Source organism: Jaculus jaculus, chromosome 8, assembly GCF_020740685.1.
Source record: "Jaculus jaculus isolate mJacJac1 chromosome 8, mJacJac1.mat.Y.cur, whole genome shotgun sequence".
In the NCBI taxonomy this organism is placed as follows: Eukaryota; Metazoa; Chordata; class Mammalia; order Rodentia; family Dipodidae; genus Jaculus; species Jaculus jaculus.
The window spans coordinates 17544994-17563735 of NC_059109.1; the positions used below are offsets into that span (position 1 = coordinate 17544994).

Here is an 18742-nt window from a genome sequence, read left to right on the forward strand (position 1 = left end):
TCAGGGTGGCCTTGAACTGATAGCGATCCTCCTACCTCTGCCTCCCGAGTGCTGGGATTAAAGGCGTGTGCCACCATGCCTGGCTTTAAAATATATTTGATTTATTTATTTGAGTGAAAGAAGCAGATAGACAGAACGAACACACCAGGGCCTTCAACCACTGCAAATGAACTCCAGATGCATGCACCACTTTGTGCATCTGGCTTTACGTGAGTACTGGGGAATTGAACCTGGGTCCTCCTGGGTCTTTTGGCTTGGCAGGCAAGCACCTTCACGGCTGAGCCATCTCTCCAGGCCCCCTTTTTTTCTTTTCTTATTCAGTCTAGTACCAAAGCCCGTGGGACGGTGCCACCCACATTGAAAGTCGCTTTTCCCTCCTCAGTGCTCTCTCTCTCTGAAAACACACCCAGTGATGTGTCTCCAAGGAAATTTCCAGTCCCGCCCCCACGGGTGTCCACCATATTGTTCTCCTCATGCCCCATCCAGGCCCCTCATCATCTGCAAGAATCACAGTCTCCAGTTTTGTCGCTTGTTCTACACACCACATAAGCCCTGAGCCCCGAGCAGCTGGCATCATGGAAGCATTGTGTCTCCCTGGAAGGGCGCTGCAGCTGGCTGGCTGCGGAAAGAGCTGGGCGATGCCATCCTGCTGGGGCCTCCTACACTGCGTATGGCATGCAAAGCCTTTCAAATGGGCATGCCCTTTCTGCGTCGAAACTATTTTTATGCTTCTGTGACCCTTACGTGGTCGCCATACGATGGGCATTTTAACCTCCTGTTTGAGAGAAACATTGTTGCCGACTTGGAATTCCAGTTGGCCCAGCTCAGCTTCTTCGGGCATGAAGTGTGTCCACTGGCCGCCTTCACTGGACTGCCACGTGCTCTGCACACCTCAGGACCCACGGGGGGGGGGGGGGGCGGGAGGCACAGAATCCGTGCCCGGAGACTAAAGGACAGGGGGTGACAGGTGGGACACGGTGGAGGGGTGCCGAGGATGCCAGGACTGTCCTCCCGGACCTCAGGGCCCCGTCTCCAGCCGCTGAGCGCATGAGAAGAGGAAATGGCTTTGAACTGCGGTGAGAGCTTTCTTTCCAAGTCTCTTGAAGGGACGGGACTTGACAAAATCTGAACGCTAGCGCAGTTTGCAAAGCCCAGGTTGGTGTGACTCGGAGGCCTTCAACTCCATGCCTCTGCCACGTGGCGCTTGGCTCTGGGCAGCGGGCAGGCTACAGGAACGAGGTGGCAGCTCTCAGGCTCGGGGTGAACCCTAGGGGGTAGGGCCATCCGTGATTTCCATTTACATACGGCCTCTGTCCTCTGCCGGGGGACACAGGAAGAAGCTGAGCCTGGGCTGCCACCTAGTGGCCATTCGCTTTCCTTGCAGAGACTTGGATTTTCGCTGGTCGTGTTGGCCCCAAAGGCCAATGAACATCATGTTTGCCACTGTGGTGACTCGAACGGAAACACATGGAAATACAGTCTACGGAGAATTCAACACTAAAGCAAACCGTGACCACAGTCTCCGAATCTCGCCGACTGCTGCGGAAGACGGGGAAGATTGTAAAAGTCACAGGGTGAGTAGAGATATCCTGAAGCACAGGCTCTCCCCACCCACCCAGAAATGACTGACAGAGGCCCGGATTACTCCGTGGTGTTGACGGATGGGATGGAAGGAGAAAGAGGGGATATTAAGCCTATAACCTCAAAAACAAATGAAAGAGGGGCTGGAGAGATAGCTTAGCTGTTAAGGCACTTGCCTGCAACGCCAAAGGACCTCCATTCAATTCCCCAGTACCCACATAAGCCATTGGCACAAGGTGGCACATGCATCTGGAGTTCATCTGTAGTGGCTGGACGCCCTGGCGTGCCCATTCTCTTCCTCCCTCTCTCTCCCTCTCTCTCTCACTCTGCTTCTTTCCTTCCCTCAAATAAATTAATTAAATTATTTTAAAAAACAAATAAAAGGAAATCATGTTTGCAAAATAGAAGCCGAGTGTGGTGGCGCATGCCTTTAATCCTAGCACTTGGGAGGCAGAGGTAGGATGATTGCCATGAGTTCAAGGCCAGCCTGAGACTGCATAGTGAATTCCAGGTCAGCGAGGACTGAGCTAGAGCAAGACTCTACCTTGAAAAACAAAAACAAAAAACAAAATGCTCTCTAAACCCTCCTGTGTGACCATGTCATGCAGAAATATCTAAAGAGGCATGGGATCCTGGCATATGCGCTTGATATAAATAAACTCTTTGCTCTTACCAGTGGAAAAGCATGATGCTGATTCCATATAGGGTCCCAGGGCTGGAGGAAGAACTGAAAGAAATCTGGACGCCCATTTTGGCCCCGTTCTACTCATTGGTGTCATGAGGCACTGATCAACCGTGTGGCCAAGAAAGCAAGACTTATAGCCACCAAGTGGCTTAACCTCTCTGTGAAGGGTGCCCTCCCCAACAAGGAATTGCTGAGTGATCAGTCATGAAAACAGATTTCTGGGAACCTATGCTTGATAAATGGCAATCAATAGAAACACACTAGCTATGAACATTCGACATGCCTTTTTGGCATGTGTGTAGCATATGTGTAGTGTGGCACATCATGTATGTACGAGTGTATGTATGTGTATGCACACAGGGAAGGCCAGGACAATGCCACAGGCCCCCTTTGTGAGACCCTCCGGGACCTGCAGTCTCTCACTCAACCTGGAGCAGCTGGGCTTCAGCCCCCTTCGCGGTTGGGTATAGTTGTGTGTGGCCACACCTAGTGTACTTAACGCGTGCTGGGGAAGCAAACTCGGGAGGTCTTGGGTCCTCTCCCCTTCCCTGACATGCCTGTTGTTAAATACAAATTTAGTATAAACCACTGAGAAAGAGGCAGCAGAAAGAATTAAGCACCAAAGGAAGGGTTGGAGTGCTTACCCTCTTCCAGACACAAAGTTGCCTTGATAATCTTAACTCTCACCTGCATAATAGAAGGGGGGAAATGATGACGTCAAAACAGGATAGTTGGAAAGCAAAAAGGATTCAATGGAAGGGGAATTTAAAAGGGGGGGAAAGGCACGGTGGTGGGAGCCGATTATGATAATGGTTTATGAAACACACATGAACATGTGCACCCACATGAACACACAAACACCAAAACTAGTTAACATTCACTGAATAGTAATTCTTTCATTCCTGTATTTTTTTTCAATATTTTTGTTTATTTTTATGTATTTATTTGATAGCGACAGACAGAAAGAGGCAATGAGAGAGAGAGAGAGAATGGGCACGCCAGGGCCTCCAGCCACTGCAAACGAACTCCAGATGCATGCGCCCCCTTGTGCATCTGGCTAACGTGGGTCCTGGGGAATCGAGCCTCCAACCCACAGGCAAGCACTTAACACTAAGCCATCTCTCCAGCCCATTCCTGTATGTTTTTAATGAGGAAGACAGAATTAGCACACCAGGGCCTCCAGCCTCTGCAATCTAACGCCAGATATGTGTGCCACTTTGTGTATGTGTGACCTATTGTTACTTTGTGCCTCTGGCTGATGTGGGACCTGGAGAGTCAAACATGGGTTCTTGGGCTTCACGGGTAAGCGCCTTAACCGCTAAGCCATCTCTCCAGCCCTTCTTTTATTTTTCAATTTGAGGGGGAGACAGAAAGAGGCAGAGAGAGGGTGAGTATGGGTCTTCCAGGGCCACTGTGAATGAATTCCAGACACATGTTCTACTTTGTACATCTGGATGTGGGGACTAAGGAATCAAACCTGGAATATTAGGCTTTGCATGCAAGTGACTTTAACTGCTAAGCCATCCCTCCAGGCCCAAGAAGCAATTCTTTAATAAAAATAAATAATTTGTCCATATTGCATGATACATGTTTTGGAGATATTCTTAAAACTTAATTGAACAGAATGCAAATACAACTGGATACAAAAGCAATAGAATTTTTACTGTCCTCCCTCCCAAACTGTCCCTTAAGGTCTACTGAAATAAACCAGAAAACAGATGTCATAGGTTTCTCTCTCTCTCTCTCTCTCCTTTTTTTTTTTTTTGTTCTTTTAATGAGACACACACATGGAGAGAATTGGCATGCCAGGACCTCCAGCCACTGTAACCGAACTCCAGATGCACGCACCACCTTGAGCACCTTGCACATGTCACCTTGCACGTCTGGCTTCTGTGGGATCTGGGGAGTCCAACCAACATGGGTCCTTAGGCTTTGCAGGCAAACCCGTTAACCACTAAGCTGTCTCTCCAGTCCCAGATATCATAGGTTAAAAACAAAACAAAACTTGTGATACAAGTATTTCCTCTTAAATGACAGAAATAAGATGTATATAAACACACTTCCCAAATGCTCGGCGTTGTGGACAAGCTGAAGGAGCATCCTACATATAAGCCCCCACTCCCCGCCCCCACCAGGCTTGGTACCGGAAGTAGATTGCTAAATCCCGTATGTAGGAAAGCGGAGAAATGGGAATCTAGAAGAAACTGCAACAATTTTATTGGACATGCTGTTAAGAAAGGAAACAGGTTTAAGGAAACCAAATTTGTAGACACCGCTCACTCTTTCTCATATCTGTGTCATCAGCAAGTAAATGACGCCATTCAACAATGAGTAATCAGGTAGGTGGCATTCAAATATGTATCAAAGACCCACTGTCCTAAGAAGTTTGATGAAAATACTGTATGTGCACTGGAGATACGGCTTAGTGGTTAAGACACTTGCCTGCAAAGCTTAACAACCTGAGTTCAATTCCCCAGTGCCCATGTAAAGCCAGATGCACAAGGTGACACATCCATCTTGAGTCTGTTTCCAGTGGCTGGAGGCCCTGGTGTGCTCTTCCTGTCTCCTATCACTCTCTGCTTGCAAATAAATACATAATTTTTTTAATCCCTTATGTCCCAGGAGGGAAAATTGAGAAGATATGTAACACCAAGGCATATCTGACCTCTAAATGACTGAAAATGCTAGTGAACTAATTACACCCTAAGTAGGCAATGGCAGCTGGACATGGGATCATGGCTGTGTTTGAACTGCTCTTTAAACTGAAAGCTGTAGGGAAGGACGGAAAAATTCCCAATTGCTTTTGTGAGTCTATCATAACTAGTATCTAAACCCAATCGCTATGAAACAACCTCACACATAAAGACTTAGTTAATACAACAAATTTTAATCTATTGTGACGAGTGTTGGAGCTCAAGCTATAGAGATAGCTTAGCAGTTAGGGCACTTGCCTGTGAAGCCTGAGGACCCAGGTTCAATTCCGTACTCCCCGCATAAACCAGATGCACAAGGTGGCACATGAATCTGGAGTTCGTGTGCAGTGGCTAGAGGCCCCACTGTGCCCATTATCTCTCGGTTTCTCAAACAAGTATTTTTTTTTTTTTAAAGTGTCGGAGCTCCTTACTCATCCACGTCTCCCCCCCCCCCCATCACCTGACCAAAACACAATAGATCTAGCCTACCTGGCTCCCTCCTGAGCACAAGCCCACACCTCAACTAGCTAATAAGTCTAGTTAAAGAAAGAGCATATTAGCTAGGCATGGTGGTGCATGCCTTTAATCCCAGCACTTAGGAGGCAGAGGTAGGATTGCCATCAGTTTGTAGCCACCATGAGACTATATAATGAATTCCAGGTAAGCCTGGACAAGACACTATGTTGAAAAACCGAGAGAATGAGTTAGTTTGGGTTGGAAAAACAGATGGCCCAGAGGTTAATGGCACTTGCTTGCAAAGCCTGTCATCTGGGTTTGATTGCCCAGTACAAATGTAAAGCCAGATGCACAGGGGACACATGTGTCTGGAGTTCATTTGCAGAGACAGGAGCATGCCCACTCTCTCTAATAAATAAATTTTAAAAAATTTTTTTAAAGAATTTGAAGACCTGGGCACGATGGCACACACCTTTAGTCCCAGCACTCGAGAGGCAGAGGTAGAAGGACCACTGAGAGTTCGAGGCCACCCTGAGACTACATAGTGAATTCCAAGTCAGCCTGAGCTACAGTGAGACCCTACCTTGAAAATTCAGGAAAAAAAAAAAAGTTTTAGGGCTGGAGAGATGGCTCAGAAGTTAAGGCAATTGTAGGTAAAACCTAACAACCAGAGTTTGATTCCCCAGTGCCCACGTAGATCCTGATGCACAAAGTGGCACATGAATCTGTAGGCCATTGGCAAGCAGTAAGCGGCCCTGATGTGCCCATTCTCTCTCCTTCAGGCCTTCTAGAGCAAGACCCTAGCTTGGCAGTGGTGGTGGGGGCAGGGAAGAGTTGGAGCAGAAGCATCCCGTGGAGGTGGATAACGTGCTCAGCTAGAATATTTCAGTGCCACAGGTGGGATACCTGCCAGCAAGTTGTTGGTCAGGTAGGACCCTGAAGACCCCCAAACAATATAGGCTCTTGGTTGCCTAGCAACAAAGACCCATTGTCAAGGACTGGGATGTGGCTGGGTGGTTGTGGACTTGTCTAGCATTCACGAAGCCTGAATTCAATCCCCAGTACAACAAAAGAACATTGGTGATGTGGGGAGACAGCAGAGCCTGTATACACTGGCTGGAGAGTTTTCCCTCTGTGTCTCTCAAATGAATAAATTTTAATTATATTTTTTAACAGATTACACCTTTTTATTCCCTCTCCCCTGTTCCCATTTCCCTGGGGCCCTCTTGTGTGGGTTTATGAGGCCTCAGTAGAGATTCTCTTCTTTTCAAGGTAGGGTTTCACTCTAGTTCAGGCTGACCTAGAATTTTCCACATAGTTGCAGGCTGGCCTCGAACTCAAAAGTAATCCTCCTACCATGCCTCCCAAGTGCTGGGATTCAAAGTGTGCAACACCACACCCAGCTTGGGAAAACATTTTTGTTTTGTTTTAAAAGAAAAACAAAAGTAGGAGCTGGAGAGATGGCTCAGCTATTTAGGCCTTCAAAGCCTAACAAACAACCCAGGTTCAATTCCCCAATGCCCACGTAAGCCAGATGCATGTTCACTAGTGGCTGGAGGCCCTGACACGCCCATTTTCTCTCTCTCTGTCTCTCTGCTTGCAAATAAATAAAATAAAAATGCCTTTTAAAAAAGCTTAAGAGAGCCGGGTGTGGTGGCACACGCCTTTAATTCCAGCACTCGGGAGGCAGACAGAGGTAGAAGTATCGCCATGAGTTCGAGGGCACCCTGTGAATGCACAGTGAATTCCAGATCAGCCTGAGCTTGCGTGACACTCTACCTTGGAAAACCAAAACAAAAAAGAGTAAGATAGCATCCTTTATTTTAAGACCACTTATACCAAACACTTTACATGAGTTGCCCATAATCCTATAAGGCAGGCACTGTCTCAACAGTTTCAAATGAAGTAATTCACTCAGGAAAGTTCAACAGAAATACTTTTATTATTTTTTGTTTGAAAAATTCAAAGTAATACAAAATAATTTTCATCACATTTCAAAATTAAGCTAAAGTTAATGAACAATACCCAACACGGACTGACAAGTGGCAGTACGATTCTGTTTTATTATTAATTTTTCTAGGGGAAAAGCATGCTTTTCTTTCCTTTTTTATTTAACAGCACCTGTAAAAAGTGAGCATATTACTTTGAGCTCGGAGAGAGAGAAATAAACAGATGTATTGGTATATTCTTTTGGAATGTTAAGATTACCAAAACATCAACTGCATCACACAGTAGTTATTGAAGGCATGGTGAGCTAAAGCAAGGGTAGAATTCTGGAACTGAAAGTATTCATAGCAGCAACTTTTGAAAGATGATTTTATTAAGTCATTGCACTTGGGTCACTTTATTGCTACAGCACAAGGCCATTAAATTACACTTCTCATTTCTCAATTTAACTGATTGTCTCATTCTGCTCATACATTTCAAGTTTAAATGCAAGCATAAAATGAATTTAACCAAACATCTACAGAGCGCTTGAATCTTTTCTGTGATCACAGTGAGAACATTTGGAAAGTGGTGGAGCAGGCCCGTGCTCGCTTCGCATCTTCAGTCCTGTACACCTGCACGGCGGTAACGGCTTGTAAGAAGACAGAAATAATCACCTCAGAACTTAGTCAGGACATCAGTATTCTACATGAATGAATAGCAAAAATGATACACTCCCTCACTAATAATCTGGCAATGAATGATTCCATGCTGTCACTTTTAGTCTTTCATCGTCATCTGTGGGAAAAGCTAAGGAATGACGTCTAAGTTGGAGCTCTGTTACTATGTACCATTTCATGACAGACCCTGTAGGAAATAGTAATTAACAGGCGTTCCCATATGAAGAGCAAACACTGGTGAATTTCTTTATGAGAGGAATTGTTTTCCCTTTAAGTAAGTGCAAGCTGGCTTGGGTTTTAGTATTTTGTCAAGGGCAGAAAAGCAGATACACAGAAAGGGCCTGTGTCTTTTCTGATCTGCCTGAGGAGCGGGGAAGGCGAAGCTTGCTGTCGGGACTCACTGCCATTCCTGATTTGTGCATACGAGGTGTGTGTGTTTTACTTTTTTCGGGGGAGGGGGCAGTTACCAAGTGACCTGGGCTATCTTCAAATTCATCATCTCCCTGCCTCCGCATTCCTGCGCTGGGGCATACCACCACACAGAGCTCAAGACAGCCTTCAAACGTAGGCTGAACCCTGCTGGAACCTTTCCCTACAACTCAGGTATTGGGGTGCAGAGGGAAAACTTCCTATCTTCCAGTAGAAAGTTGGAGAGTTTCCACAATGGAATGTTTTTAACTTTAATTTTTATCTAAACACTATCACTAAAAGATCTAATTTATTTAACTAGAAGGAAATAATTTGTTGACTCATCATCAACTTTGTTCAGTAGTGGCCTCTTAAGAGCAGCTCAAAGACTGAATGGCGCATGGTAGCACATGCCCGTAAGCCTGGCACTTGGGAAAGGAATTCAAGGAGTTACAGCTCATCTTCTGCTACACAGCAAGGTCCAGGCTAGCCTGCTACACAAAAGTTATGATTTAAACATTAATTAATTGTTTACTGGCATCTCTGTTTTTTCTAATTTGGTTCTCTTATACTGGAAACAACATGACAAAAGTTCATTTATGCAAGATTTCTCTACGATTATATTCTACAAGAAACATATTGGTTTGGTGGGTTAAAACAAAAAAATGGAAGCATAACTGATAAAATCTGACATTCTATTAAAGCTTAAGGCATAATTATTTTTACAAATAAAAAGCTTTAACTTTAAAATAAACCCACCTGTGTTTTTAGGCATTATTATCCTACAGATACAACATATTAAAATGTTCAACTGTCCATGTGTCTTCTAAGAAAGCATTATTCATACATTCCAAAATGTACTATAATGTGGCCAGTTATATTTGGTTTAAATAACCTTTACTTTATGAAATAGTAACACTCTTTCTAAACATTTTACATAAACAACAGACCAACAAGACCATTATGTAGTTACTTCGGTCTCTTGGATAAATTATATACTGTAAAACCTGAGTATTTACACAGTGACTTGTCCAAGTACAGAACCACATTCTGGAGTTCTGAAAAGATTTGGATTTTGTTTTCCTAATATGCCATTATTAAACATGAGAGAGGGAGGAGCATAAAGAATTAAATACAACACAATGAATGCGCAAGAAGGCTGGTGTTTATGTAGTTCATGTGTGCTATAGGTTTTAGGCACAAGGTAAGAATTAATCTGACAACTTTAGATTTCTTAGACCTCATGAATTTAAAACAAAGTTCATACTCTCTTAAATGTTTAGTTTAATACATTTTAGTTATATTCTTTGTATGAATCTTATAGTGCAAGCAACATAAAACACTCTAAAAGCTGAAGGTCTTTGTATGATTTCACTAGTTATTACTAAATGCAAGGGTGAGTAATCTAGTCTGTCACCAAGAAACCCCTACTTCTTCACCCAAAATATAAACAGCACTGCAGATAAAACAGGCATAATATCATCATCCTGGGTAAGAAGCTGAAAGTAAAAATATACATATATATACATATGTATGTATATATAAAGCTCACATCCCTTATGTATGATGGGAAAAGTAGTGATTACAGACTATAAAGCTAATGTGTCCCTCTCAAAATCTTATCTTACAGATTATTTGTAAAGATACTTCCATATTTATAGTATAGACCTCTTTAAAAATAATACAAGTTTTAATAAAAAATTATTGTGAACTTTCTTTCCTTTTTATACAGATTCAGTAGTATTTTCAAGCAAACAACAACAAAAATGTTTGCAATCCCAGCACAGTAAGAAATAAGGCCTCTTTTTTTCATATTGGCAAAACAAACATACATATATATATATATATATTTACACATACACATATATATAATCAATCCATTTCCCTAACTTTTCAAGAAATATAGTTCATATACTCATAACTTTATTACAACGTCAGCATTTGTTATCTGAGTAAGAAGTCAGTTGATATTCATAGTGTTGCTTCTAAATCCTGAATGTCAAGAGTAACTGCCCACACCACCTCAGGACAGGACAGCTTTTTTCAGTTTTTCTATTTCAACCTAAAATTTAAAACATAAATTTGGAGACATAAATACCTTTAGTGAAGTTCAGGTTAGCCTATATAACATCATCATACTTTTAGTCCTCTAAACTTTAATTCCCATTATCGAACACCCATGTCCTGTTGATGCAATAAATATTATTTACTAAAACAGTTAACAGCAGATGTAACTATGCAAGTTCAATGGCAAGTAACAAGAAAAAAGCAACTCCAAGGCCTTTTATCTAGAATACAAGAACTGTGAACATTTGAAGTAAGGACTGTCCTAAGAAAAATCAGTCTTGGAAAAAAAAATAATAAAGACACCAAAATGCCTTGAAAGGAAAAAGAGAAAACAGACAAAGAATATATGATATCACGTGAGCAAGACCAACCTTCCCCAGGACACTGATGGTAAAGTTAGGAGTGCCTGTAGAAACTGAAGGAGACAGTAGTTTGGTGTCAGCAAACATAACCCAAAATGCATAGGACTAAAGAATGAGTTGAGCTGGGCGTGGTGGCCCACTGGGGAGATAGGATTATTACTGGGAGTTCAAGGCCAACCCCTGAGACGATATAAATTAGTTCCAGGTCAGCCTGGGCTGAGTGAAACCCTAGCTCAAAAAAAAAAAAAAAAAAAAAGAGGTGAGTTGAAGCTGTGTGTGGTGGCGCACGCCTAAACACCCCCCCCCCCCCCCCCCGTGCTAGAGGGGCTGTGGTAAAGGGATTGAAGCGGGTCTGACTCCAGCATGGGCTGCACAGTGAGACCGCATCTGAGAAGCTCTTTACACTGCCTAGAGTTGGTGCTTGGAAAGTATTTACTGGGCTGGGAATGGGGCTCCGTGGTCAGGCACTTGCCTAATGCACAAGGCTCTGTGTTTACTACCCAAACTGTAAGGAAGAAAAGCCAATCGCTTTAAGTGCATACATTGTGGCAGAGTCAGCTACTGCCATGCAGTGGAGTGCAGAGCACTCAACTGAAGTAGGAGAGCACACCCTGCAGAACAAGAGTCGGGAGGGACAATGACCACTTCACCTTGTCTACAATCTGAATGCCATGAGAAATGAATTACCTGGGCTGGAGAGATGGCTCAGCAGTTGAGGCACGTGCCTGTAAAACCTAATGACCAGGGTTCAGTTCCCCAGCACCTACATAAAGCCAGATGCACAAAGTGGCGCACGCATCTGGAGTTCGTTTGCAGTGGCTATAGGCCCTGGCGCGCCCATTGTCTCCCTCTGCCCCCTTCCCTTCCTCTCTGCTTGCAAATAAATAAATAAATGAATAAATTTAAAGAAAAAGAAACAAATTACCTCCAGATTGCTCCTGAGTACCTTCTCTTCTTCCAAGTCTTTGCGCAGTTTTTCCAATTCTTTCCTAAATATAAAGTTTACAAAGATCCTCAAAACCACGGCAGTGAGCACTCATCATCTACTTCCTCGCTGTCGGTGTGAGGGTGCTCCTGCCCTGGCCCTGCCTTCCGTGCCACCACGGATTCTAACCTGGAACTGCGACTGAAACCAACCCGGCCTCCTCTAAAAACACAAGGCATAACAAATGTATCATCAAGACATTAACTGAACTGAAAACAGCTCATGGTGAGAGATACAATATATGGTTTTAGGGGCATTTTTCCTGCTCAGCTATCATGTATTTTGCAGGCTGGCCATCCCGGAGATCAAGTAGACAAAGTGGCTGTCAACAGGTCACAGTACAAGGCAAATTACAATTTATTTGCTAATTAACTGGAACTTCAAGTTTCATAAGTGCTATATTATATCTCTTCAGGAATTAATTTAATTTTCATTTTCAAAATTAATTTAATTTTGATTTTGCCAAATTTTAATTTTTTAATTTTTTAAAACTTATTTTGCCTTTTTTATTTGACAGAGAGGGGAGCAGATTGAAAGAGAGAAGAGGGAGATAAAATGGGTATACCAGGGCCTCTAGCCACTGCACACAAACTCCAGACACATGTGCCACTTGTGAATCTGGCTTTATGTGGGCACTGGGAAATCAAACTCGGGTCCATAGGCTTTGCAGACAAGCGCCTCTTGCCACTGAAAAAAACTTAAGACTCATGTGTCACTTTAAGTTTTGGCTTTATGTGGCCTTTGTATTCTTAGTGCTAGGATTAAAGACCCAGCTTACAAATAAGCAAACACACGCACGCATGCATGCACACAGAGAGGGTCTCACTCTAGCCCAGGCTGACCAGGAATTCACTATGTAGTCTCAGGGTGGTCTTGAACTCATGGCAATCCTCCTCCTGGGATTAAAAGTGTGTGCCACCATGCCCAGCTAAAATATTTTTATTTATTTGCAAGCAAAAACAGATAAAGAGAAGAGAGAAAGACAAAGAGAATCAGTGTGCCAGGGCCTCTAGAGCTGCTGCAGACAAATTCCAAATAAATGTGTCACTTCGTGCATCTTTCTTTACATGGGTACTGGAGAATCAAACCCAGGTCATTAGGCTTTACAAGCAAGTGCCTTAACCTCTGAGCCATCACTCCAGCCCCCCTCCCCATTTCTTAAAACTAATACATATTCATTCATGCAACCACAATGTATTCACTGTTTCTGTACAATGTATATATGCATGTATGTATGTATGTTACTAATATACCAGTATGCAACTACCTTGATGATGTTTGTTTTTAGTGTTAAAAAACAGCTTACCATGTAATTTCATTTTTCTAGAGAAATTCAAGATGTTGAAAATACCCTTTAGAAAGAATTCCAAAACATATGCAGGAATAGTTGAGTACACTTTTAATCCCAGTACCCAGGAGGCTAAGGCAGAAGGATCACTGAAACTGAGGCCAGCCAGGGACTACAAAGTGAGTTCTAGGTTAACCTGGGCTAGAACCAGACCCTACCTTAAAAAATAAATTAAAAACAAAAAAACTTAAAATTAAGTTTCCTGATTTTGACCTTTGGCCTCCACATACATGTACATGTATGTACATGCACACTCACAGACCCATGTGATCATGCATGCAAACATTCACCACATGCATATACATGAAAAACAAAAAGGCAGTACACGTGTGCCAGGCATTGTGGTACATAGCTGTAATTCTAGCACTTACGAGGTAAAAGCAGGAGGATCAGTAGCTCAGTACCAACCTGGATTACATGGCAAGCTCAAGAGTTCAAGACCAACCTGGACCACAAAAGACAGTCTCAGACCAAAACTAAGAGTGCAGTACAATTGAAATCAAATGTATAAGACAAAAACTCCACTCATCAGTAGAGTGGGGTGGGGATGCTCAGTAAACAATGCCTTGACGGCATGCCCCAGATTCTGAAAAAATTACAAACCAAACTGAAGGATCTAAAAAAAAAACCTACCTCTCTCTCACTCGCTCACTCTTTCTCTCTCTAAAATAAATAAATAAAATATTTTAAAAAGACATTGCATGAGGACTACTATAACAATAGTTTGTACATTATTTATATATCTATTTAAGTATTCAAACATATTTTAAGTAGTTACTAAAGATATATTTTGTGTCTGAGAGATATTTTGTGTTTTATAAACTCTAAATACCTCATGTTGTTAATATTGTTTTTCAAAGGTGCCTAGGCCAATTATAAATGGATACAAAAATGGTTAAAATCAGGCTCAAACTAGCATAGCCTCTATCCATGAGTCTGTGTCCTTCCCCAAGGCTTCTTCTTAGAGTGACTGTGAGGTCACCATGAGGACTCTTACCCACAGCTCAGTTACACTAGCTGTTCTTTGAACTGTTTAACCTACGGGGATTTATAGGATTATGCTTAAAATTCAATAGATCTTAAAATGAATACTGAGTATAGAAAAGATCTATAAACTAACAGAAAATGTGCAGGCAAGTTATACCTCTTCCATTCAGGAACTGCGTCATCATTAACAGCTTTATCGCTGAGCCTTTCTTTCTTTCTTGGAAGAAGGGGGCAGGCCTGGCATGGCAGTTCACGCCAGCACCTGGGAGGCTAAGGCAGAAGGATCTGGAGTTCAAGGACAGCCAGAGTGATGTGCAACCAAAACACAGTTCTCACTGAGGAGATGGGTCAGCAGTTAAAAGGTGCTTGCCAGCAAAGCCTGCCAACCCAGGTTTGATTCCCTAGTACCCATGTAAAGCCAGATGTACAAAGTGGCTCAGGCAACAAGGAGTTCCTACGTTGTGGCAGAAGGCCCTACCTAGCATCCTCATATTCCTTCCCTCTCTCTGGAGGAAAAAATGTCCCGCACAAACTCATGTATTCAAATACTTCATCCACAGCTGATAGCTCTGTTCTGAAAGGTTCCAGAATCTTGCTGGAGTTAGTAGATCAATGGGATGGGCCTTGAGCTTTGCTGCAGAAATAGTGGTCAAGCTCTTCCAAGAAGCAAGATTAAGAACATATTAGATCTACATTGCATCTAAAATATAATAAGGTTTTTATAATATTTTCAAACACCTAACTCCAATGTCCAATCAGAAGATGTCTAGTCTAAACATACAGATATACGTGTATTTTTTCTAGAATTAAGCTACTGGACAAGTTTTCCAATTCAAGTTTTTACCTAAAGTGCTAATAAAAATTTCTTTGAGCCAGACCTGGTGGTTCAAACCTGTAATCCCAGCACTCAGAAGGCAAGGGTACTGGGAGTTCAAGGCCAGTGTAAGACTACAGAGTAATAAGTTTGAGGTCAGCCTGGGCTAGAAAGAGACCTACTTCAGAACTCCCCTCTCCCCCCAAAAAGATTTCCCCAAAACAAGCATTCATACCAGATACTTGGCAGCTCCCATCATTAGCTGATAAATCTGTAAAGAATTCTTCAAATGTTAGTGTTATTCACAGGGGAAAGTGGAGCTACTCACCCATGCTCCTTTTTCAGTGCATCTACAATACACAGCAACTCAATGATCTGGGCTCGAAGTTCATCCAGGGAATGTTTTTTCCCATCATCTGCCTCTATTTTCCCTTTGATTTCTAATGGAGTTAGGAAAGCCATTGGACCAGCTCTAGAAGCACTCGAAGGAGTTGAAAAAGATGACTGGAAAACACAACATTGTTTTCCTAGTTATATTCAATATTTAAATTCAGAGGTTTCCCGGTGTTTTAGTTTAAACTTGTGAGACAGGGTCACACTCAGCCCAGGCTTCTGACGCTCTTGTCCCAGGCATGCTACTGAGCACTAACACCCTTGGCTTCCTCATGTTTTTACTTTTGTTCTAAGACAGGGTCTTAGGTATTCCAGGTAGTTATGGCGCCAAGGGTGACCGTGAACTTGGGCTGCTTCTGTCTACATCCCCAGTGCCTCCTACAGCCAGGGTTACAGGTAGCACCACCACATCCAGTTTATGCAGCACTGGGGATAAACCCCGGACTATCGAGCAACAGAGCTCCCCAGCTCAGGCTTTTCTAGCAAGAAAAAAAATCAATTTAGCTAATGTAGTACATACTTAGCATTCATTGTATTAATACACCTAATATAAAATTTTCTACATGTACCTAGATTTGATTCCTCAGTACCCACGTAAAGCCAGATGTGCAAGGCAGTGCATGTGTCTGGAGGTGGAGACGAGAAACGGCTGTGACGTCAAGGCCAACATGAGACTACATAGTGAATTCCGAGTTAGCCTGGGCTAGAACAAGACTCTACCTTGAACCACGACCCAACCCCCCAAAAAATTCTGTAGCTGACTTCATGCAATGCATCACAGTCAGAAAGTGCAAGTACGATGCCCGCACCTCCCCTCTGCAATACCCACGGGACTGACGGAGTCTTCATGACGGCACAGCGAATGCCAAACCCCATTGGGAAGGTACCCAAGGTCACAGGAGGAGGGAAAAGGGTTAGATAAAAGAGTATAATCTGCTATTAAATAAATTTGAGTGGGGGATCAGGAGGTAGGGTTTCACTCTAGCCCAGGCTAACCTGGAATTCAGTATATATTCCCAAATTGGCCTAGAGCTCTCAGTGACCCTCCTACCTCTGCCTCCCAAGTATTGGGATTAAAGGTGTACACCACCACACCTGGCTATAATTTTTTTTAATGCAAGCATGCTTAAAATATATTAAACTGGGCTGGAGAGATGGCTTAGCAGTTAAGTGCTTGCCTGTGAAGCCTAAGGACCCTGGTTTGAGGCTCAATTCCCCAGGACCCATGTTAGCCAGATACACAAGGGGGCGCACACATTTGGAGTTCATTTGCAGTGGCTGGAGGCCCTGGCGCACCCATTCTCTCCATCTCTCTCTGCCTCTTTCTCTCTCTCTCTGTCACTCTCAAATAAATTAAAAAATAAAAATTATATATATATGTGTGTGTGTGTGTATAGACACACACACACACACACACACACACACATATTTACCTTAAAAGTACTCATATAACAATAATTAAAGAATAAATGTGCAACTACTAGAGAGCCTGTGGAAAATGCCAGAAGCTGGCTACATATTTTAAAATAATGAAGAAAAATATCTGTATTGTGGTAGAATGTGAAATGAATCCCATAGACCCATGCATTTGAACACTTGATTGCCAAATGGTGGCACTGTTTGGGTAAGCTGTGGAACTTGGGGAGGCAAGGTCTTCCTGGAGAAAGTGATTGTCACTGGGACTAACCATAGGCTTTCAACAAGGCCAGTTCCACTTCCTCTGGCCCTCTGCTTCCTGACTGTGGACGCAATGTGACCAGCCATCTCTAGCTCTTGCCACCATGCCTTCCCTGCTGTGATGGACTGCCCTCTCAGAAGCCACCAGCCAAGTGAGCTCTTCTTGCCTTAGCTTGCTTTTGCCAGGTGCTGTGGTCACCACAGCTAGTCAAGGAACCTATACAATTTGTCTGGTGGACTACCAGTAAGCAAGACCCTATCAACATTAAAGTGTTATTTTGATTTTCCACGTTGCTTAGAATATCCAAAAAGCCTGACTTACAGTAAGCCAAGAGTGGTAACACAAGCCTTTGATCCCACCACTTGGGAGGCAGAGGTAGGTGGGTTACTGTGAGTTCAAGGCTACCGTGGGACTCCAGAATGAGTGCCAGGTCAACCACTGAATAAGACCCTACCTCAAAAACAAACCAACAACATGAAACATAAATGCAATTTTGTACAGTAAGTATAATTCAGTAAATTTCATGAGAGAGGTATTAAGACGAGTCCATAACTGGGAATCTTTTTAAGAGTTCCCTAAAATAAGTCATGTTAGCAAAATTTGATGGGGTACTGAGTGCAGAAAATTTGATTAAACGTATTTGATAAACTGGAAAAGTTGCAAATATCCTGAAATGAAAATGAGTAGGGCTAGAGAGATGGCTTAGTGGTTAAGGTGCTTGACTGCAAACCTAAGGACCAAGGTTCAATTCCCCAGGACCCACCACATAAAGCCAGATGCACAAGGTGATGCATGCATCTGGAGTTTGCTGTGGCTAGAGGCCCTAGCACACCCATTCTCTCTCTTTCTCAAATAAATAAAAATATATTTAAAAATACTTTTAAAAATGAGGAATAACTTAGGAGGAAACATGATCTTAGGAGCCAAAAGGAGCACAGAATAAAGAAGCCTCCCTCCCAAGTGCTGTCCCTTGGGGATGATCGGATTACAGAGACTTTTCGTGAGCTGAACATGGTGGTGCCTAGGAGATAGAGGGAGGAGATTCAAGGCCAGACTGGTTGACATTGGGAGTTCTGGGTCAGCCACGGGACTGTTTACTCAATTTTTTTTGTTTTTTGTTGTTGTTGTTGTTGTTGTTTGTTTTTCAAGGTAGGGTCTCACTCTAGTTCAGGCTGACCTGTAATTCACTTTGTATTCTCAGGGTGGCCTCGAACTCATGGTGATCCTCCTACCTCTGCCTCCCAAGTGCTGGGATTAAAAGTGTGTGCCACCACGCCCAGCTGTTTACTCAATTTTTAACACCAATTCCTTTATTTCTTGGCAGAAGTAAAAAAAATTTTTGAGCCCTAGGGATGTAGCATCTGCTGAAGTCTGCAAAAATGTATATACTATGCTTATCAAACTGCCCAATAAGCAGTTCTCTTAATATTTATACACTTATATTAATGCTACTCTCACTTTGGGTAGAGAATCTTCTTTTCAGATGGCAGTGACCTTGGGATGACTCAGAAGGTATCACAGTGCTGGGAAGAAGTGACTGGAGTACTGAGTAACATCTCAATCACACCTTCCAAGGCTCAGGGTCTAATGTGGAAGAGGTGGCAGAAAGAGCCAAAGGAAGGATAGGACTCCTTACAACGTGCTCCCTTCAGACATAAAATGGCCTGGATATCCATGAC

The 18742-nt window shown here is 43.0% G+C and overlaps 1 protein-coding gene across 1 annotated transcript in view; it reads right to left on the reverse strand.

Annotated features, from left to right (window-relative positions):
• Positions 1 to 7338: 7338 nt before the first annotated feature.
• Positions 7339 to 18742, reverse strand: part of LOC101596462 (CD2 associated protein) — a 100606-nt gene continuing 89202 nt past the window's right edge. The window contains exons 16-18 of the mRNA XM_012951148.2: positions 15321 to 15496; positions 11784 to 11847; positions 7339 to 10491 (exon numbers count right to left, since the gene is read on the reverse strand). Coding sequence (XP_012806602.2) covers positions 10453 to 10491; positions 11784 to 11847; positions 15321 to 15496 — 279 coding nt within the window. The 3' untranslated portion in view covers positions 7339 to 10452. The remainder of the gene's footprint in view (positions 10492 to 11783; positions 11848 to 15320; positions 15497 to 18742) is intronic.